The following is a 23,200-nucleotide window of genomic DNA, read 5'->3' on the forward strand; positions in this document are numbered from 1 at the left end:
AATGAACCAACACCATATCTATAACGTTTAATCATGTAACCAAACTGCAGTCTGACAGAGGGGAGAAGGGCACTGGCAGTCTGACCGATGAACAATCCACATGAAGTTACAAACAAAGGGAGTACACAAAGGAAGGGCTTATGTGTGACCTTAGGCCATGAAAAATGGACAGAGAAAAGGATGTAGAAATAACTGTGGCATAAGAGGGAGGCCGAGGCGTGGTTAAATCTGATCATGACACAATAAAGTCGATCTAGACACAACTGTTTTTGAAGAAGTGACCCATAATAGCATGGGAAGTCACAGAAAAAGGTTGTGCCAACCTAGTGGTGGTTACAGAGAGACAGCCTTGCTCAATTAGTCATAATAAAAGTAGACTTGGTGCATCGGTGCCTTATCTGTGGGACCTTTCCACTACTGTTTAATAAGAAGATGAGAGTAAATATTTTGTGACATGTTTAACCTCTGTATTTTTCCAACATTATCCAAAAACAAAGCTTAAACAAATGGAAACTGAAGGACTGGTTTCCATAGGGATACTGTATCATTCTGCACAAGAAACCTCAATGTGGTTCTCAGAATGTTTAGTTAATACACTGCTCAAAAAAAATAAAAAAATAACACCTTTTAAAAATCAGAATATAGCAACAAGTCAATTTCTGGGATATTGATCTGGTCAGTTAAGCAGCAGAGAGGATGGTCAATTGGTTTCAGCTGCACTGTGTGTTAAAGAAATGATCAACAGGTGCACTAATGGGGCAACAATGAGACAACACCCAAAGCAGGAATGGTTTTATTCATGGGTTTCATCAGGTCCCTTTCCACAGGTGTTTTAATCAAGCACCATGCAGTCTACATTCATAATCTAGCTGCTTGATTTTAAACACCTGTGGAAAGGGACCTGGTGAAACCCATGAATAGGTGGAGGCCACTGACATTTTTCGCTCATCTTTTCCGACTGTTTTTCATTAGTATTGCATTTGGCTAGGGTGAGTGTTACTACTGGTAGGTAGAGGCATCAGTATAGATATCCAGCATTATTTTTTTCCCCATTGAGATCTGATGTGTTCCTTTTATTATTCTTTAGCCGTGTATGGCTTTGCTTACCCAGCTTCATGTGAGTCTTTATTGGGGGTTCAAGCTTTCCTTTGCCTCTTCTGCGCTTTACAGCTGCCAAGATTGATTTTGCTGTAACAAAATGTCATAAGAACAGTCAAGAAAGCAATTAAATTGCAGATTCCAAAGAGAACGATTCATAACGATCCACATACTCACTTTTGCGATAGGAGCATGGCTCCCAAATGGGCGTGTCCAACTGTATCGCCTTAAAAAGCAAAAAACATAGATACGTGAGCATAAATGTATGACTAAATGGAAAAAAAAGTTAACTAAATGCAATTTCTGGTAGAGTATACCTGTACATGTAATATGCGATGGAAACGTCCTGCCTGTTTTGCCAAGTCCAGTAAGATGTTCGCATCATCAGTGCTGGAATTCAGCGAGCCCGGGTGGAAACGGTTCTGCACACACACAGAAAATATTGCTACTGTATTCATACATTTTATGGACCCCCAAAGAAGCAGCAACAACAACACATAATAAGATAAGATACAGATAATAAGTCAAGATTTCTCCCGGGAGCACTTTAACATCTTTGTTAGAGATTGGAGATTGATAAAGTCCTTTGCCTGCTTTGTAGGCATCAAATAGCTTCATTTTTTTTTTTTTATTCAGTCAAAGGAGTGTAACCAGTCAGAAGAGCTTTTGCCATTCTTCCACTGACCTGGCCTTCTTTAGAGGTTTTAACAACTTAAGGCTTAAGTAAATACAATTCAAGACTTTACAAGAAGCAACCAACCTTTCCTGTTTTGTTTTTTGTTTTTTACTTCAAACCAATCTAGAAATATGTAATGCACACAGTTGTATGCACATTTACAAACAAACTAGACTGATCAAGAAATATGACGACAGGGAATTACTGCAAGTGCCATCTATGCAGAACTTGATAGTTTCAGTCTCTGACAGCACCAACCTTTACACCATTAAGATAGCATTTCGCTAATTAGCAAACTAAAATTAATGAAACCAAGACACACGCATATAACACAATACAAAGGCACGAAGGAATTGCTTAATATCGTCATATATGCACTGTAAAGCAAGAAACAAGGCCCTGATAAACTTTTAAAACGTTATTCAAGTTTATAGCGACAATAAGCCCGTTTCCGTTAAGTTAGCAAGTAGCTCGTCTAGCTAGCCAAGAGACTGTGGCGTTACCTAGCCAACAAGCCATACATTTTTTTTATTTTTTTTATTAGTGATGCAGTGCTACGCAATGCAAACTATTGACCCCCCTCATAGCAAAGCTATGGGGGTCAATAGTTTGCAGTGCGAAGCACTGCAAACTATTGTTCTTCACTACGTTTTTCTTCTTATTATTATTATTATTAGTGATGCAGTGCTACGCAATGCAAACTATTGACCCCCTCATAGCAAAGCTATGGGGGCCAATAGTTTGCAGTGCGAAGCACTGCAAACTATTGTTCTTCACTACGTTTTTTCTTTTTATTATTATTATTATTAAACTTTTTCCTACGCATTTTCGAAACTTTTCAACTCAAATACCGTCCGTCGCACACAGGTCAAAATACATCAAAACGTGCGTCTCGATCGGACTCGGTGTGCTTCTATACAGTTCTTTCAAACAAGATTTTTTCGCGACGTAGTCGCGAAAAAACTGCGACAAATTTCCCAATTGAAATGAATGGAGAAGCCCGAAAAAAAAAAAAATTCAACAGACATTTTCAACAATGAACTGCTCTGGCATACTTTAACCGAGAGACTTCATTTGAACTTTAAAACGTAGGTACTCTTGCCTTCTCTTCAGAGATTCACTTCACTTGTCGACAACTTTTACCGTTTTTAAACTATGAAGCCTCAGAGTTGTGTAGGTTTTTACTCAAATTTCAGGGTTTATAATGGGTGTGTATTGCGCGGAATGTTTGTGCTAGAGTGGATGACATCATCAGCTAGAGTGAGGAGGAGAGAAGAAAATTAGTCAAAAAACTGTACAGAAACTGCTCCCGTGGCCACAAATTTCACACGACAGACATAATTTATACATAGAAACGTAGGAAAATTTGTCTTCTCACTCAAATTCGTCTGCTAAAGCTGTAAGTCTTATAGTTTTGGCGTCAGACACAAAGATGCGCCAGCAACACCCATCCACAGCTCCATAGGCTGCCATGTTAAAAAGGCAGGGAAATTTCTGGAGGAAAGCAGACGTAACCTTTCTTTGAATCGCTCTTAATAGGTCACATTTCTTCATTTTACCCACAAATTGCATATGTAGACGTTCAGGAAAGCCTCAAGATGCCCAAAGTTAAGTCGGTTCAATGATTGGAAATACGGTTTGGCCACAAGTCCTTCCTGTTCGAGGCGTTTTTTCAGCATTTTCTCTCTCTCTCCCCGTCTTCCAACTGACATTCAAACAGGAGCAGTTGACCCTGGTAGCCATGACAACCAGACCCCAACCAGCTTACACACGTTCACACACGCAGCTGCTGGGGACGAGAGGCGGGAAAAGAGCTCTCAGTGGAAAACATGATCTGCCAAAACATTAAAACCTCCCAAACCGTCTCCCATGGTGCTTTCACACAGCTGCTGGGCCTCTTAGCTATAGCTCTTCTCATTGACTGAATGACAACTTCATGTTTGACCTTTTCCTTTATTTTAAACACAAATTATATCTGGCTGCTTTGCTGAAACTCCTGACACAACATCCCTGACCCGTTTCCTTCATCTCATTAGGTCAGAGAATAGCTTAACTGCTAACAGACGCTAACGACTAGCCGCCCAGTGATTTAGCCGACGACTAGCCTTCCAGCATAGCGCATGTATGTTAGCAAGCTAGCGGAGCTAACGGAGCTAGCTAGCCGCTACCTTAACGCCGCGGACTCAATCGCGGAGTTAGCCTCGAGCTAACCGCTAGCTAACCGGGATTTAACCGCGGACCCGCGGGAGTTAAACACGAATTAGCCGCGGCAGTTAGCCGTGAGCTAACGCGGAGGCTAGTGGGGTTAGCCGCCGGCTAATTCGCCGCTTTGCTAGTGGGTGCTTATCACAGTAATAATGTTGAAGTTTTACAATTTAAAGGGAAGATATTTTTAAATTAAACTGTGTCAAACTGAAAAATATATTATTCCACCACATAAAGTAGGAAATATTTATGGCTTGCAACAACATTAATGACAGTATATATATAATTGGAGTAATTTAATATAATATGATGTTTTTAATTAAATAAATAATGAGCTGTTGAACACTCATAAGAGTTATATTAAGTATGTTACATAACATTATTTGACAGGTCTATTTGTCTGCGTATAGTTTTCCTCCAGCTGATCCAGACAGACTGCAGTGACGTCCAATATGAGACAAAGAGCTGGACTCGCAGGACAATTTGAAGGTCTTCACTTCATCGCTGATTCCTTGTTACAGCCTGGATGTGTTAAGTTTAATATTATTGTTTTTCTAACTGTAAGACTGTGCCGTAAACTGTTAAACTATTGCTCAGGTAGGAGTAATGAGTTTTATTGTTAAAATTATTATGATTAACGATCAATTGTTACGATTTGCTCGTTCTTTGTCTGGGGATCCTAGTGAGATCCCTCCCACTCTCTTCCTTATTTGATGCTGGCTTTCAGGTGGAGCTGGGAGGGGTCTGCTGCCTGTACCTGCCCTGCAGTTTGTAGAAGGGCGTAAAGGACGACCCTTCTCAGTGTCTCTCTCTCTCAGCCAGGCCTACTGCATCCTCCTCATCCTGTTTGGTTTGTTGTACCCTGCATGACATCAAACTCACACCCATCCAGTCAGTAGGAACCAGGCCTTAAATGACTATTTGAGTTGTGCTTTTTGTTATAGCTGCTGCTCATGGTAGTAAAGACATGCTACTTAGTAAAGACATTCGCGACGTAAGTCGCGAATACTTTCATACCTGTCTTGACGTGACCATTACTTTTTGTACTCAAACATGAAATTATTTGCGACGTAAATCGCAAATAATTTCACCAGGATTATATTATGACTATATGAACAGGTGATCATTAAAGCATCATAGCATGGTAGCATCATTAAAGCATCTTAGCATCATAGCATTGTAGCATCATTAAAGCATCTTAGCATTGTAGTATCTTAGCATCATAGCATCTTAGTATAAGGAAAACACACACTTTATGACAACTACAGATGTTTAACATGTGTCTGCTTTGTTATTAGCTTGTTGCTTACATTTACTTATAACATTTGAAAGACATTTCAATTTTTTTGCATTGTCTTTGATAGGATTAAAGGGTTCCTGTGCTTCGACAGCTGAGAGTGATCATCGTTGATTCATCGCCCTCAACCATCGCAGAGCAGTATCGCCACCTCACCCACACACATACATTCACCACACCTTCATCTACACAGATTTAATTTAAGTATAACATATTACATTAATTTGTCTTAGATTAGATTATTTTACATTAGGTAGTTAGAGTTTAGGTAAAGGTTAGGGTTTAGGTTAGTTTGATAGGTTTGATAGCCTGTTAAGCTTTGAAAAGTATTTTGTCTTGTTTTTTTTTTCTGTCTATTTTTTGTCAGCAGGATGCCTAGGAAGTCCAGACGTTCCATGGCGGTGAAGCAGCGCTGGAGGAGGCTCGACCTGGAGGAGCTGAGGTCCACCCCTTCCCCCCTGGAGGTATTTACACAGTAGATAAGCTTCTGTGCCACAATGACATCTGTCTGCGTGAAAATGGCTCTAGAAATGTTACATCTATTGTTTTCTCCTTAACTGCTGAGTTCTGTATGTGTTTGGTCTTAATGTTTCATCAGACGTCCCCCCCGGCCGGAGAGGAGCCTTCCCACCGACCCTGCTCTCAAGCTCGTCCCCCCGTTCGTGCTCGTGAGTATCTCTCAGTGATCAATAAATTAATTCATTCATTCAGCATTGTAGCATCATCGTAGCATCGTAGCATCGTACTATCACAGCAATATAGCATGGTATCGCAGACTGCTGCGGCCACTGCATCACTCTCGCGATTTCCCGCAGGGGAATTGTCTAGTTATTATTAAACTTTTTCCTACGCATTTTCGAAACCTTTCAACTCAAATACCGTTCGTCGCACACAGACACAAAATACATCAAAACGTGCGTCTCGATCGGACTCGGTGTGCTTCTATACAGTTCTTTCAAACAAGATTTTTTCGCGACGTAGTCGCGAAAAAACTGCGACAAATTTCCCTATTGAAATGAATGGAGAAGCCCGAAAAAAAAAATAATTCAACAGACATTTTCAACAATGAACTGCTCTGGCATACTTTAACCGAGAGACTTCATTTAAACTTTAAAACGTAGGTACTCTTGCCTTCTCTTCAGAGATTCACTTCACTTAGCGACAACTTTTACCGTTTTTAAACTATGAAGCCTCAGAGTTGTGTAGGTTTTTACTCAAATTTCAGGGTTTATAATGGGTGTGTATTGCGCGGAATGTTTGTGCTAGAGTGGATGACATCATCAGCTAGAGTGAGGAGGGGAGAAGAAAGTTAGTCAAAAAACTGCACAGAAACTGCTCCCGTGGCCACAAATTTCACACGACAGACATAATTTATACATAGAAACGTAGGAAAATGTGTCTTCTCACTCAAATTCGTCTGCTAAAGCTGTCAGTCTTATAGTTTTGGCGTCAGACACAAAGATGCGCCAGCAACACCCACCCACAGCTCCATAGACTGCCATGTTAAAAAGGCAGGGAAATTTCTGGAGGAAAGCAGACGTAACCTTTCTTTGAATCGCTTTGAATAGGTCACATTTCTTCATTTTACCTACAAATTACACATCTAGACGTTCAGGAAAGCCTCAAGATGCCCAAAGTTAAGTCGGTTCAATGATTGGAAATACGGTTTGGCCACAAGTCCTTCCTGTTCGAGGCGATTTTTCAGCATTTTCTCTCTCTTTCCCCGTCTTCCAACTGACATTCTAACAGGAGCAGTTGACCCTGGTAGCCATGACAACCAGACCCCAACCAGCTTACACACGTTCACACACGCAGCTGCTGGGGACGAGAGGCGGGAAAAGAGCTCTCAGTGGAAAACATGATCTGCCAAAACATTAAAACCCCCCAAACCATTACTGCAGTACTGTAGGGGGCCAGAACCTGACATTATGACCTTTTCCTTTATTTTAAACACAAATTATATCTGGCTGCTTTGCTGAAACTCCTGACACAACATCCCTGACCCGTTTCCTTCATCTTATTAGGTCAGTGAATAGCTCAACTGGTAACAGACGCTAACGACTAGCCGCCCAGTGATTTAGCCGACGACTAGCCTTCCAGCATAGCTCATGTATGTTAGCAAGCTAGCGGAGCTAACGGAGCTAGCTAGCCGCTACCTTAACGCCGCGGACTCAACCGCGGAGTTAGCCTCGAGCTAACCGCTAACTAACCGCTAGCTAACCGGGATTTAACCGCGGACCCGCGGGAGTTAAACACGAATTAGCCGCGGCAGTTAGCCGTGAGCTAACGCGGAGGCTAGTGGGGTTAGCCGCCGGCTAATTCGCCGCCTTGCTAGCGGGTGCTTATCACAGTAATAATGTTGAAGTTTTACAATTTAAAGGGAAGATATTTTTAAATGAAACTGTGTCAAACTGAAAAATATATTATTCCACCACATAAAGTAGGAAACATTTATGGCTTGCAACAACAGTATATATATATATATAATTGGAGTAATTTAATATAATATGATGTTTTTAATTAAATAAATAATGAGCTGTTGAACACTCATAAGAGTTATATTAAGTATGTTACATAACATTATTTGACATGTCTATTTGTCTGCCTATAGTTTTCCTCCAGCTGATCCAGACAGACTGCAGTGACGTCCAACATGAGACAAAGAGCTGGACTCGCAGGACAATTTGAAGGTCTTCACTTCATCGCTGATTCCTTGTTACAGCCTGGATGTGTTAAGTTTAATATTATTGTTTATCTAACTGTAAGACTGTGCCGTAAACTGTTAAACTATTGCTCAGGTAGGAGTAATGAGTTTTATTGTTAAAATTATTATGATTAACGATCAATTGTTACGATTTGCTCGTTCTTTGTCTGGGGATCCTAGTGAGATCCCTCCCACTCTCTTCCTTATTTGATGCTGGCTTTCAGGTGGAGCTGGGAGGGCTCTGCTGCCTGTACCTGCCCTTCAGTTTGTAGAAGGGCGTAAAGGACGACCCTTCTCAGTGTCTCTCTCTCTCAGCCAGGCCTACTGCATCCTCCTCATCCTGTTTGGTTTGTTGTACCCTGCATGACATCAAACTCACACCCATCCAGTCAGAAGGAACCAGGCCTTAAATGACTATTTGAGTTGTGCTTTTTGTTATAGCTGCTGCTCATGGTAGTAAAGACATGCTACTTAGTAAAGACATTCGCGATGTAAGTCGCGAATACTTTCATACCTGTCTTGACGTGACCATTACTTTTTGTAGTCAAACATGAAATTATTTGCAACGTAAGTCGCAAATATTTTCACCAGGATTATATTATGACTATATGAACAGGTGATCATTAAAGCATCATAGCATCTTGGTACAATTGCATTGTAGCATCTTAGCATCGTAGCAACATAGTATCTTAGCTTTGTAGCATCTTAGTATCATAGCATCTTAGTATCTTAGCATCATAGCATTGTAGTAGCATCTTGGCATAGTAGCATCATCATAGCATCGTAGCATCGTACTGTCGCAGCAATATAGCATGGTATCGCCAGAGAACGTCTAATATGGGGAGAAGTTCCACTCTCACTGAACTTCCGGGTTCTGAACTGTTGCAGTTCCACTCTGATTCCATATGAGGGCGCTCTCAGGACGAGTGCAGAATGAATGGCGGTCTATGGAGCAGTACCCCTCAAAATCCACTTTTCTCAGGATATAATTTTTTGTGCAGTAATTTGAATATTGAATTTGAAAGGCGATGCAAAGAAATTACACACTGCTGGGTGTTTGATTTTTTAGAGTCACTTATTTTGCTTTAAAAAGTATTTTAAAATGTCAATGACGTCATACACATCGTACGACCAGATACTGCTTTACGGCAATCCTTCAGTCACTGCTTTGGTGCTTTCGCGCTCTGCACTTTCTTTTCTCTCGAGGCATGGACAACACAGCTGACACGGGTAAATAATCGTGCTAGAAGAGTTTCTGTTTCGTTGTTTTAAAAGACCGGGCCGAAAAAAAAAAAACTTGGGCGAAAAAGTCCGTCTTAACATTCTGGTCCCGCTTCGGATGCCACGATGCCGTCAAGCGGGATCTGGTCGTAATCAGTCCTTCACTGACCAATCAGCGTTCATTAGCACAATGCTAGCGTGTTATGGGCAACAACAACTCAACCTGTAAGAAAACGAAAGGACATAAGTTCTCGTTCATTCAACTTTTGACCTATAACCCATGTTGAACTTGCAAAACCTACAATCAAATCTGAGATTTCTCAACGACAATCGGGTGAAAGAGACACATTTAGCCGTTTAGCTCCATAGAGTCCCATTCATGTTGCACTCATGGCGATCGCCCCCAGTGGAAATCTGGTGGAACTGCAACCAAAATTCGTTACAATGGGACTTAATAGAGAGTGGGAAGGCTCTCCGTAAACGGGCTCTGGTATCGCAGACTGCTGCGGCCACTGCATCACTCTCGCGATTTCCCGCAGGGGAATTGTCTAGTTTTTTTTATTAATCGACTTTTTCACAACGAACATTTTGACTCTTCATGGGCAGCGAACCACAGACATAGCTATGTATTTACTATAAAATAAATTAATTAATTAAATAAATAAATACCGCTTACCAAAAATTTGCATTTGATTAAGCAAACGGCTAACGCTAACGTTAGCGACCATATGACGGGAATTGATAAAACTGAAGATGACATTTGTACTCACTTGGGAAAAACTGTGACTGCTAGAGGTTGTAAGCAGATGGCAGAAGCTAAACTTTAATCAGAAATGGTGTACTAAAATAATTAACTAAAACTAACAAAAGGAATGTAGCGTCACATTTAAATTAAGTTGCCATGGGTACCGCGAAGCTGGCATGCACGTGCTATTTGCTAACCGTTTCTAAACAAGTTTTTTCCCCCCTATAAGTTCCTATAAAATAATTTTATTCCACCTTTAATATATTCATATAACATCAATTTGTAATGCAGTTTGTTGCATTATAAAACAGTGTGAGAGAAATGACTGGGGGAAGGCACAACCTCTTAGAGTTGCTGTAGTGATGAAGAAAGATGGCCTGACAAAGGTTAAATGTCTCCAACCTTTAACCCAGCTTGTCCTAAAATGCTCCCAAGTCTATAACTAACAGATGACGAACAGAAGCTCAATGCAGTAGATTGTTGGTCAGCTCCAGAAACTGAAACAAAGAGACCCTTAGTGTGCTCCCCTTTTAAAGGCTTCTTTGTTCCAGCTCATCCCGGACCATATGCCTTACTACTCAGCCCATCATTAGCAAGGATTGATGGGGCTGTTCTCATCCTTCTCTGTCCTGGATGGCTTGATACTCACCAGAAATTTTTCAACATGTTCCCGACTGAACACGTGGCCGTAAAATTCCTCCTCCAACAGCTTCCTCTCACAAAGTAAACACAGGAATCTCGCTCTCACAAACTCATTTTCTGGCTCAGGGACATCGGTGTAGATGATCATGAACTGTTTGCCTATAATAAAACGTTAAAAATATACACAGTGCTCATCATACTCTAAAGACGTTTTTTTTTTTTTTTTTACTCTAGCACTCACCTAGCTGAGGAAATCTTTCGTTGTCCTGGAGCTTGCTGTAAGTTTTACAAGCTGGAACTGCACAAGGAAAGACGACGCACAAGTCAGATGAAGGTGATGAAGGCAAAGAATTTCATTTATGTTACTTAAGACTAATAAATAACTTCATCACCAACCTTCTCGCTTTAAGATTGTGTGCTGCAGTGTGAGTGTCCTCATTACTGCAGAACAATTCAAGAATAGGGCAAAGCAGTTATTTGAAACACGTTAAATTTTTTGGATTATATTGTTTTTTTCTGAGTAGATATGGTGTCAATCAAAAGGGGGGATTTATGTGCAGAGCAGGAAGATATAGTGAGATTGTGCCATCTGCAAATTATTTGATGTAAAACTAATTTTCACCTGTTGGGTAATCAAGAGGATTGAGGCTCACAAACAACGAATATGGAAGATCAAGAACCTGAGAAAGAAAGAAATCCAACTTTTTTTTTTATTATGGTACTACTGTTCTTATTGCTCTGTACGTCTCTACAATCACCTTGGTAAGAAAAAGAAATTAAACCTGCATTTTACCTTCACCATCATCTGATTTGCTCCCCTTTCCTTCTGCTCCTCCAATGCCATTGACCTCAGTTCTGCTTCATTCAGATCTTTCTCCCAGGCAAACGGCAGCCGCCAGGGATTCTGGTACAGCTGAGATTTTGGGAGGGGGGGCAAAACAAAACCAAAAACAGGCCTTTACAAATGACTATGTTTTATCAAAGACAGCTGCATCTGTTGAGTTTGTCACCTATCTCCTAGCCTACAGCCTGCACAATGTTATTTAATGAATTCTGTGAACATTTCAATGTTTGCATGTTTTCCCTGTGCCTGAGCGGCCATAGTCACTTGAACCACATCCACGTCATTGTGGCCGCTACAAACCATATAAGCAACTTAAAATAATTCTCACCAGGGTGTTTATGAGATGTTTTCGAGAGCTAAAGTGCTGCTCAAGACAGGACTCAAAGAAACAGTCCTGACAGGCGAAGCACACATAGGCCGGCTCAACCTCAGCCTGCGTGGTGATGATCGTCACAACCAGGGAAACACCTAAACAAACATACAAACAATCAATAATTATACTTTTTTATTATCATTATTATTATATTAACATCACAGAAAAATACTATGACAAGTGGGGGACCTCACCAACAGCCGGTTGAATTGCCTTCTTGTGCTCGATGTACGAGTATATGCCTAGATGAACTCTCGCTAAACAGAAAACAGCAGTGATGAGAAATATGTTCTACTTTTATCAGTTCCTGTAAATAACATTTCAAAGACTGAGACCATGTTTAAGCTAAACATGTTTTGTGGTACAAAAAAAAATGATATAAATGTTGGAATAAATGTATATAAGTTATCCCATATTTACTCTATTACTTAAAAGTATAATCATTGATCTATTTTAGTGTGTGTGGGAACGGCTTGTTTGTGCAAAGAGTTGTCTCCTCAGGAATACAGGAGCAAGATGGATCGTCGGAGGACCAGGTGCGAAGGAAAAGGAGTTGGGCCTCAACCACGTAGGAATGGTTGAAAACAGGACGTGCAGTCAAGGAGAGGGCAACGTGTGCAGACAAGACATATAGATTGAGAGGTTGCAACTGTGTGTCCCCCCCTTTCCTGTAGTGCTGCAACCCTTTGTAACTAGATACCTCCCTAAGGAAATAAAAAGAGGAGACGGTTGTCTCTGTCCGTTCTCCTCGCGAGTAAGAAATCTAACTCTCTTGTCTTTCTCTTCTTTGTGTGTGGTGCTTTGGATGTCTTAGGTTGTTTGAACCTGACAAAAACCATTGTAGATTTTTTTTTTCTTTTTTTTAAAAAAGCGGGGGAAATTATACCTGTTGGGTCGTAACCATCACCTGAAAGACGAGAAAAAGTTGGAAAACGATTTTAGGGCATTTTTAGTTTTTAGTTGTTTTTTTTTTTATTACAAAAAAGAGAAATGTTATTACTACCGTGATTGAAGTATTTCTTCATATTCTGGGTGAAGAAAATATGTTTTTATTAGAATATCACCATTGACAACAATACTGATAATAGTGAAAAGAGAGTGAGAATTTCTGTTGAGAAGACGATATTAATGTACCTGCTGGTGTGGATGTCCGAACAAGTGTTTCATAAACAGCCATATCCTTTTAAAGACCGTACTGCAGTCCTGCCACAAAAAGACATGAGAATTAACAAGAAATTCAGAGCCCTGGACAAATTTGTGTTATTATTCCACACAGAAAGCTGCTGCTACTACAGTTAATAATAACCAGTCTCACTTGACAGCGCAGTTGGTAAAATGATGAAGGCGACACAGTGTCGGCACCTGCAAAAGAAAACACGAAAGTCTCCCATCAGCAGCCTGAACGATTACCCTCCGGTGGCCCTTACTCCGGTAATCATGAAGTGCTTCAAGAGACTAGTTCTTCAGCACATCAAGGACTTTCTCCCCCCAGACTTCGACCCTCACCAGTACGCATATAGCCCTCCACTCTGCACTGAACCACCTGGAGCAGCAGCAGAGCTGCGTCCGGATGATCTTTGTGGATTAAAGTTCAGCCTTTAACACAATAATCCCGGACAGACTGATCATGAAACTGGACACTCTCGGCCTTCACCCTCTCACATGTGCCTGGATAAACTACATTCTCACCAACCAACCCCAGACTGTGAGACTTGGCCCCCACCTCTCCTCCACCCGCATGCTGAGCATCGGCTCCCCACAGGGCTGTGTGCTGAGCCCCCTCATGTACTGCCTCTACACCCACGACTGTAGTTCGACCCACAGGAACAATCGCATTGTCAAGTTTGCTGACGACACTACAGTGGTCAGACTCATCTCAAAGGATGATGAGGCGGCCTACAGAGAGGAGGTCCTAAAGTTGGCAACCTGATGTTCAGAGAACAACCTCACTCTGAACACCAAGAAAACCAAAGAGATCATCATTGACTTCAGAAAGCACAGCACCAACCCGGCCCCCCTTTACATCAACGGCGAGTGTGTGGAGAGGATCCTCACCTTTAGGTTTCTTGGCGTCCTCATCTCCGCCAACATCTCCTGGACAGAGAACATCACGGTAGTCATGAAAGAGGCTCAGCAGCGGCTGCACTTCCTGAGAGTCCTCAGGAAGCACAACCTAAACTCCAACCTGCTGCTGACCTTCTACCGCTTCTTCTTCCCAAAAGCAATAACCACTCTGAACTCTCACATGCACTGATTTCATAGTCCAACCACCCCAACCCCAAGACTCTCTTCAACCACTACTGAAAATACTGTGCAATACCTTACAATATGCAATATATGTATGTATTTAACACTGTGCACCTTACCTCCCTTTTTTGTACTATTACTTTGTTACTTTATATTTATCTTTACTGTATATTACCTATGTTTATATGGTATTGTATATTTTTTACACTGTTGTTGCACTGTTATTGGAGTTGACTTTTAATCTCATTGTACATGTGTATAGTGACAATAAAGGCATTCTATTCTATTCTATTTAGGTGTTAATTTTTTGAGTTCAAGTGCATTTACTTTTTTTAATGAGAGATGCCCGTGAAGATTCTCAGTCATCCACGTCATCTGAAACTTAACCTAGACTCCCCTTGAAGGAAAGCCAGACCCAGAGTTGGTATATATAAATATTTATGAAAGCCAAATATTTATGAAAGCCATCTGAGCACCATGGAGTTCAATTTCTTTACCACAAAATGGCTCAGACTGGGAGGGCCCATGGTCATTTTACACTACAGATACAGTTTCACAAGTATTAGCAATGATGTAACACATACCGAGTTTGTTCCCTGGTGTTATGGTTGTTGTCAAGCTGCTCTTCTTGATGGATTCCAGTTTCTTCAAAGCTAAAAGCCACAATAGGAAAAATAATGATAAATGTCATTCTAGGTTCCACTTAATCTATAGCTCATTCAGACAAGATAAAAATAAACACCAACCTTCTGTATAGCATGTGAAATTTACCGAGTTGAATTCAGCAGGCTCCATGATCACTTGCTGTGACAGAAAAACCATACATAAATGAATGCATCTGTTTGGGGAAACCAGAACTACAGACTTCATTAATTTACACTGATGGAGGAGAACATATTTCAGATGTGAGATTGCGACAGTCAGAGGAAGACGTATCGTTTCACCGGTTTCAGACAGTCACAAACACCTGATCACTGCAAAAGCTCACCACAAGTTGTTAAATTCCCTTTATCTGCCTCGTTTGACTCATCTGCAGCTTTTTAAAAGGCCTCCCTTCATTCAGGTTGGAGTTTATACATAGATTATACCCACCTTCATATCAGCACTTTCAGTTCCATGAATTTCCTGTGTCTGCTCAGAGAGACAACGCATCATGGAGGCAAAGGCTGTGGTGTAGTCCCTATAGCATTCCTTTGCCAGCAACGTATTAGGATGCCACGCTTTCTGCACAAAAAAAGGCAAATGTTTACAAAGAGAAAAACACTACTGTTTTCAGTAGAGCAACACATATTAAAGTTCTGATTGAATAAATGATTGTAAATGACCGTCTTGTCCTACAGCCATCTTAAAAGTTAGATTCTGTGGGGTTCCACCGACCTACATGCAACAAAACCTCGACTGGGTCTAGCATTGCTACTGGAGGAGTGAGCATTAAACACAGACGATGTAATGTGGTCATCTTTTGATTTAGTGCAGTAAATATGTTACCTATTGCTTCTTTAAAAATATTCTCTATGATGTTATTGGCTACTTACAAAATAGCAGAAGATGTGGTCAAAGCTCAGGACATGTTTGATGATCATGTGGGCGGGCACCGTTAGGCTGCAAAGCGTGCACAGGTAGTGTCGCTTGTTGCTGGGTCCAACACAAATGCACTCAACAAGGTGCTGCATGCCTACAACAAGACAAGAGAATTACATTGATCTTCGATGGATCAGTTTTCTTTGTTGAAACTGGCATCACAATTATCACTATCAAGACAGCAACGTTCCTCTATATGAGCGAGGGAATGAATAAATTTCAAAACAACCAACATACTTATGACAGGCACTTTGCTGTGTTGGGTACGTTACTGACCAAGGAGTGGATGCTTCCTCTTGCTGTCTTTTTGGTACGTTTCAATCGTCATTCTCTTTGGCAGGGTAGCTGGGGGGAGGGGAGACTGAGGTGATAAATAAAAGACTAAAAGACAATCGTAAAGAATAAATGTCTCAGTCTCTGAGAAAACTGTGAACACACCTTTAATCAGTTTGAGAAACTTGCTGTATTCACTCAGAACTTGCATCCCTGCAAAAGAATCAGATCATTCTCAGAGACGCACAATTGTGAAACGAACGCTAAACGGATAAATCTTACGATCACATACCTTCCGAGTAGGTACTTGATTTAAGCTTTGTCAGCAGATTCAAGGACAGATGCAACATCTGCAAGAAGAAAATGTAGTGAAAACGCAACATCGCAACATAAAAACTGTCTCTTTCAGTGCTGTGCAACCTTAAATGATTTCATTACAATGTAGTAATGGCGCAGATGCAGATTTTGCTAAAAAAAAATAAAAATAAACAACAATGTTGGAAACATATTGGCAGCGGGGACTCCATAACTTTAATTTACCAAGCAAAATTGCCTGATCTTTCTGGGTCTTTAGACCACGGTGGAAATGCAGATAACCAACAGTCTGAAGGAATCTTTTAGTTGCTTTAAAAAAGGGTCTGGATCACCAACTGGACTTGTGGGGTTTCTTAAAGACGTTCTGCCACTCATCCAGTCACTTCTTCTAAAGGACTGGTGGACCAAACCAGACTACCTACTATCATATTTAAAGTATTCAGGAGGGTTATTTATGAAATACTTTGATATATGGCATCATATAAAAGCACAAACCTGCAGATGTCCAGGCACCCTTTTACCCATGTCCTGAGGTGACAGAATTGATTTAACATTCTTGCAGGGGAGCCAGGAGAAGCTCAGCATGTTGGGGTCTGTGTAGCTCTATAAAAACAAAATACTAATGAAATTACACAATTTCAAACATTTTATATATATTTTTTTTATGATGTTCAACACTCACAATGTAGTTGCTACAATGGTCTGCAGAAAGGAGGTGCTGTAAAATAACACCTTGAGGACATTTTTCCTCACAGACATGGCACAGATAAAAAACACCCTGTTGCCCCAGAGTGAAGCACAGAGTCACCACAGACAAGTCTGGAGAAAAGCAAATTTTATACAAATCAATTTCTTTTACATCTCAAGCATTGATGTGTATCATAATGTTATAATGAGAATGTGTCAGTAGTCCATGATCATCGGATACTTCCATACATCGTGTTTGTCTCCAAATTGCATTCATTTTTATGAGCCACTAAACACACCACGTCTATCGCAGTTGCAATGCACATTGCACGCAGTTATTTGGGCCAACACATGAGAAGCAGTCCTGGCTATTTCCTAAATCTAGTCTGCAGCCCTTGAGGTGAACATATTTCAGCTGTGTGTATTTGTCAAATCAAATGAAGACCACTTACTCACCTATGACATGTTGTTCGAGTGCATGTTTGTTTTGTGGACTCATTAAAGAAATGTGGGTTAAAACTCCTTAAGAGAGAGCAAGAGAAAAAAAAAACCTGTTCATTACATCAGTAATGTATGGATCACGCAGTAGTATGACCCGTATTATGATTTGTTAGTTTCAACCCATCTCATTGTATCCTAATCACTGAAGGCCTTGACTTGCTCACAACAGCCTGGGTATAATGCACACAGACACAGGTGACAGATTTACTGAGACAAGCTACAAAAATATTTATCCCTAATTCTGCTATCAGACCCAGACAATCAGAGCATTTTTTTCATATTCTACATATAAAGAAAGACTGTTAGCAAGAAAATAATCCATAATAGTATAAAAGCAGAGGTACTCATAACTTTTCTGGGCAAATGCATTCAACAATAAAACAGAAAGGAGAAGAAATAAGCTTACCAGAGCTGTCGAAAGTCTCTGAAAATTAAATAAAAACAAAGATTAGCAGTCAGTTAAGATAACATAAGATAAGATAAGATAAGATAAGCTAAAAGAAACTTAGTATTACCTTCTGGGAAAACATCTTGTGTCTTCTGTAGGCAAAGAACACAGGGGACATACAAAGATAATTTAATAATGCAGGATTTTTCTTTCACCCCAGTGGTCCAGGACTTCACGCTTGTACTTAGCTTACTTAGACAGATTCATTAGTTCATGGAAGAGTTAAAGATTCAAGGTTCTTTATTTGGGCATTTGTGCATAAACCAAGAGTCCAGGCACATTGGAAATCTTGTGCAGGGCTCTCAGAGTCAACAGTTTAGTTAAAAAGAAGTATAAAATATAGAAATCACTATACAACAAAAAATATAAATACAAAATATAGAAACAATATACAACTGTAATATTACAATATGAGAAGTATGAAGGTGAGAGGGCAGTGTTGGTGACAGAGTAATAAATAATAGTAAATAGATAAACTGGTTAGACTGGTTCTAGGAATGTGAGGTGGGGGTGAGGGGGAGAGCAGGAGAGAGAGCGAGAGCAGGAGAGGGGAAGAGAGAGAGTATTGGGAATATTGCACTGATGGACTATTGCACATTTATCGGAGAAACTACAGAACAAATTGCACATTGTACAGAGATAATATTAAGTCAACTATTGCACATGCAATTAAAGTGAGGTAGTGTTTGGTTATTTTTTGCACAAGTTCAGTAGTTATTGTTTTGCCATCAGTCTGAATGTGTGTTTTTTGCAATTAGGTGGTTAGCACTACCATTTGATAGAAAAGGTCCTGGCACTTTTATTTGCATGCTCTACACGTGAAGTGGTTTGATTCATGCGCACATGCAGTTTAGGATAAATGGAATGTGCAAAGCGCCTTTCATGGTGGTCAACAGGATAAACAAAACTGCTATTTCATTCAACCTCCATTTTTTTTTTTTTTGGTTCAGGGTAGGAATGGTGTGTCATTGCCAGATATAAATACATGTTAGGTGTATATGAAGTGTAACGCCCACCTGGCGATGAAGAGGTGATCGTAGGTGTTTCTTGTAATCGGATATCCCTTTATATTTGGTGAGGCACACCTATAATATGGAAATAAAAAAAAAAAATAAAAAATGGTACATCGTTACAAAGACATAGGACAAGTAAGGAGCATTTGTTTTCATTAGTCAAGGTTTGTGCATACTAAAAAAGAAACCTCCACCGGTATGTCCAATATCTACAGTAGGTCACAGAAATTTCTGTGATGCCATAGATGAAGATCGACCACTCTGGTCGTTTGGTAGGTTTAATTCTGTATCTGTAGATGAGCCCCCGGCACAGACAAGGCACAGAGCAATTTAAAAGACAAATGACCTGAGCCACAGTATTGGCTTGGTTTCCACTCCATAACTCAAGGCTCAATGAAACAGGGGAACGTGACAGCAGGAATACTCAAACTCACTTTCGCCCATTCGCATGTTACAAAGGTCAATCCTTCCCGTGGGATTGAAATGGGAGAAACATAAACAGAGACTATGATGGAATGCAGCTTCTGGATTGCAAGCACAAAATGCATGATCAGTTACACAGAGACAATGATCAGGACATTTTTTTTTTTAGTATCTATGTAAAACCTCACTCTAAAATAATTCTGTAGGCAAATGTGAGATCAGTGTTACATTATGTAGCATTTATAGACTAAGTGGGAAGGATTGTGTGCAAGTCTTAAAGACAAGAAAGCCCAAGAACAACATGAAGCATGGACCCCAACCGTAATCATAAAGACAGAAGGTATATATAATCGCTCCAGCATAGTTTATGTCTGCCCATTCGTCTCCACCCAGAACAGCTCCCTGGGGAAACATCCTGGTCACATACCAGACCAATTAAACTCTGAATGTCCGAGTTTTCCCAACCTATCCACAGACCCTTTGGAGGGATCTCATTTGGGCCGCCTGTATCCAGTCTTGTTCTTTAGTTTCTCACGCACACACACAAGGTGAACTGCTAAAGTCTCTAATTGTTGTTCTTAGATTTAGCTCCATCCATCCCTGCTACTCTGAAGCACTTCCACAGTGTGATGCAACTACTGTTAACTGTTGGTATGGTATTTCCCAAGTGATAAGCAGTGTCTGGAATTCAGCAGACAAAGGGTTTTGTTCTGCTGAAAGAGTTAATGTTGCGTCTCATATGACCAGTTCATCTTTTTCTTCGTGCTTCCAAGTCTTCCTCTGAGAACTGTTTAGCAAACTCCAAGTTAACTGTAGTTTGGTTTTTGCTCACAAGTGGCTTCTGTCTTATTGCTCAATATTGAATATTGATAAAATGGTTGTCTTTCAGAAAATGTTCCTGTTCTCTGCAAAGGACTTCTGAAGCTCTGTTAGAGTGACCATTTTTCATCCCAAAGATTCTCAATAGGGTTAAGGTCTGGACTCTGTGGTGGCCAATCCATGTGTGAAAATGATGTCTCATGAACCGCTCTTTCACAGTTTGAGCCCCATGAATCCTGACATTGTCATCTTGGAATATGCCTGTGCCATCAGGGAAGAAAAAAATATACTGATGGAATAACCTGGTCATTCAGTATATTCAGGTAGTCAGCTGACCTCATTATTTGGCCACATGATGTTGCCTTGTATGTGTGGAAATGCTTCTACTTTCACTATTAAACATAACCCTGAGTTCTACTGTTGTTTTTCTCCGATTTGATTTCACCAAACGTTTAAGTGATCACGATCAATCAGGATTTTTTTCCGACCACATTTCATCCTCGAAGACGCTGGTTCCCCACTATCCTTCCCGTTTTTAATAATGCGTTCGTCAGTTCTTAAACCAGTTTTAGTAGTTTCTTCAATGTCCTTAGATGTTTTCTCTTCTTGATGCATGACAATGATTTGACCCTTCTCAAGCAGACTAACATCTTTCCCATGATCACAGGTTGTGTCTTTCAACATGGCTGTTTAAGAAATGAGAAGCTACTCATTGCATCAGTTGGGGTTAAAAAAAAATAAATAATTGTTGCCAGCTGAAAGATAGTCACCCATGCAGTAATCTCCAATAGGAGGCTTGTACTTATTTGCTTAGTTAAATCCAGATGGTGACCTTTTTTTGACCTGGCAGGAGAATAGCACAACAACGGCATTTTTGCTGTGAGGCAGTTTCAAAATGGTCAAGACGGGGATGCGAGGCTACAGTAGGGATGTTCTGATTAGTCAATTGATGTCAACTGATGACAAAAGAACAGCTTCCACCCATCTAGTAGTCATGTATATTATATTAAGTAAGAGAGTAAAACCATGGGGAGGCCAAGGAAAAGCTTGTTTAAAAAATAAATAAATAAATAAAAAGTACTGGTAACTGTGCCTGGGGAACTTTAGTACAGCAGTGCACTTTAGCACACTAGCAATCCAGGAGGTGTGAGCTCAGGCTCTTAAATATTTCTTGAGCACATGCCAGACACACTTGGCGGGTTGGCAACCTTTGTGATGGCTCTCTGTCGTAGTATGAATGGCTATGGCGGGCATTAAAAACACACTCCCCTTTTTAGTGTTGGAAACTGAAACTGAGCCTCACCCATGCAGGTGACGCAGCGGAGCAAATGCTGCCTAGTGACAACCACCCTGAAAGCCTTCATGTAAAAGGTTGCAAACTGGTCGGCTACAATACGGGCATAGTAGAGTTCCAAAAAGACAGGCCCTGCAAGGGAGCAGCAGAGATAGTGACAAGTTTGGCTTTTTTAGTCATGTGCCATGTATTTGTGGTGAGTTGTGTTGATGGTGATAGAAGCTTTTGGGTGATGCGCGTGCCAACACTGTTATATTAATCAAAAGAGACTTCATGTTCCCGTCCGGGGACCAACCACCGCATGCCGCCCTCATGCCTTATCTCCCAGGACCTCATGGATGTCCTGCACACATCATTTTTAAATTAACACAGGATGAGCAAGAATTTGGGGTATCTAGTAGATAAACGGGTACATAACGGTAACCGTGGACATGGTGAAGTTTGGTATGGTAGCTATAGTATAATATAAAAAGGTGTCGGCGATGTGGTGCTCTACACATTGTGCCAGCTCAGTTGCACCTACGGTTTCTTCTGGTTAAAGAAAGACTGAACTCTCTCTGAATGGAGTCCCCAAGTACGAGACACATTTGAGATTATATGTTATAGGAAACATAACAAAAATTTTAGACATTTTATTAAATTCCACATCAGAAAGTTGTGGGTGTCATCCTGAAGCATCATTGAGGAGTGGAAACAGGGAGTACCCTTTTCACTTTAACATTTTATATACTTAATAGTTTCGAAACTGATTTCTACAATTAGTAACTTTCTTATAACTTAATATGAAAGCATTGCAAATAATAATTACTCATTATTTAAACATTTTTATTCACTCATCGTTTACTGGTTGATGGAATGAATGAATGAATGACTCTGAACTTACTCTCGTCTTAAAAAGGTAGGCTACCGTTCATTTTTCGATCTCTACCATAGACTGCAGAAAATACGGATGAATCGTGCCCATTTGCTTCCATTGATCAAACTCACCCAGGTTTTCAGAGATACGGGCGGGGCCACTTTGCGATTTTGGAGCCTGAACATCCAGCCTATGATCTATCCAGAGGTTCGCTTCTCAACTGTGAGTAACCCGGGCTAGAGTGATATTTTATCCAACATCACCGCAGCTGTTTAAGTCAAGCCTTGTGTGTATTACTGCTGTGGCGTTACCGTAATATTGGCGGTTCTAATTAGATTAAATAACAACTCCTCTTATGCCATGTGACGTTCCGTAGCTTATTGACCGGTCGGATAATACTGCAGCTGCATCTCATATCGTTTACTAAAGCATTGAAACCGCTCACTGAGAAGTGCCCTTACCTGGCAGCGTACGCTGTGGTACTCCATGCTCAGAAACTACTGTCGCTGCGAGCAAACAAACGGGAAACGATAGAAAGGTGTCATCGGTTCATCCAGTGTAGCTGAAAAGTAAAAAACAAGTAAATAAAAAAAAAACTCCGATGTGCTCCGTGGACACTACGGAGCTTGAGTCCGAACGGCAATCCGAGGAAAGGCGTGTTTGCAGAATGTGCTGCAGCTGTTGCGCTTTTCAAGAGCCTCGATGATCGGCTCCTCCCTCTGCTGTCACCGCCAACTCATTTTCAACGATGCAGTTTTGTGCTTCAGTGAAGCAGAGCAAATAGTTTGGTTTAACTTCGGGAACTAAAATGGTTTTCAGTGCAGATTGTTGCTCTGCTTGTAAACACTTACAGTGCAAGAGTTGGCACTGATGCAAAATAAGTATACAAGAAACCTGATTGCATAGTCATAAGAAGAACAGGAAACCGACTCACATAG

The 23,200-nt window shown here is 40.7% G+C and overlaps 1 protein-coding gene across 1 annotated transcript in view; it reads right to left on the reverse strand.

Moving 5' to 3' along the window:
• Window positions 1–22,894, reverse strand: part of LOC311501428 (uncharacterized protein) — a 31,818-nt gene extending 8,924 nt beyond the window's left edge. Inside the window, exons 1-29 of the mRNA XM_084563240.1 lie at window positions 22,724–22,894; window positions 18,874–18,942; window positions 17,925–17,949; window positions 17,816–17,833; window positions 17,365–17,430; window positions 16,904–17,040; window positions 16,717–16,824; window positions 16,199–16,256; window positions 16,072–16,119; window positions 15,910–15,978; window positions 15,588–15,727; window positions 15,145–15,276; window positions 14,799–14,856; window positions 14,637–14,705; window positions 13,861–13,899; window positions 13,121–13,167; window positions 12,940–13,008; window positions 12,809–12,833; window positions 12,692–12,712; window positions 12,000–12,062; window positions 11,761–11,900; window positions 11,382–11,501; window positions 11,211–11,268; window positions 10,985–11,029; window positions 10,830–10,886; window positions 10,596–10,747; window positions 1,416–1,520; window positions 1,276–1,324; window positions 1,108–1,188 (exon numbers count right to left, since the gene is read on the reverse strand). Of these exons, the coding sequence (XP_084419366.1) occupies window positions 1,108–1,188; window positions 1,276–1,324; window positions 1,416–1,520; window positions 10,596–10,747; window positions 10,830–10,886; window positions 10,985–11,029; window positions 11,211–11,268; window positions 11,382–11,501; window positions 11,761–11,900; window positions 12,000–12,062; window positions 12,692–12,712; window positions 12,809–12,833; window positions 12,940–13,008; window positions 13,121–13,167; window positions 13,861–13,899; window positions 14,637–14,705; window positions 14,799–14,856; window positions 15,145–15,276; window positions 15,588–15,727; window positions 15,910–15,978; window positions 16,072–16,119; window positions 16,199–16,256; window positions 16,717–16,824; window positions 16,904–17,040; window positions 17,365–17,430; window positions 17,816–17,833; window positions 17,925–17,949; window positions 18,874–18,942; window positions 22,724–22,750 (2,095 nt within the window). The 5' untranslated portion in view covers window positions 22,751–22,894. The remainder of the gene's footprint in view (window positions 1–1,107; window positions 1,189–1,275; window positions 1,325–1,415; window positions 1,521–10,595; window positions 10,748–10,829; window positions 10,887–10,984; window positions 11,030–11,210; window positions 11,269–11,381; window positions 11,502–11,760; window positions 11,901–11,999; window positions 12,063–12,691; window positions 12,713–12,808; window positions 12,834–12,939; window positions 13,009–13,120; window positions 13,168–13,860; window positions 13,900–14,636; window positions 14,706–14,798; window positions 14,857–15,144; window positions 15,277–15,587; window positions 15,728–15,909; window positions 15,979–16,071; window positions 16,120–16,198; window positions 16,257–16,716; window positions 16,825–16,903; window positions 17,041–17,364; window positions 17,431–17,815; window positions 17,834–17,924; window positions 17,950–18,873; window positions 18,943–22,723) is intronic.
• Between the last annotated feature and the right edge of the window lie 306 nt (window positions 22,895–23,200).

Source organism: Chelon labrosus (assembly GCF_963514085.1).
Source record: "Chelon labrosus genome assembly, chromosome: 16".
NCBI classification, from domain to species: Eukaryota; Metazoa; Chordata; class Actinopteri; order Mugiliformes; family Mugilidae; genus Chelon; species Chelon labrosus.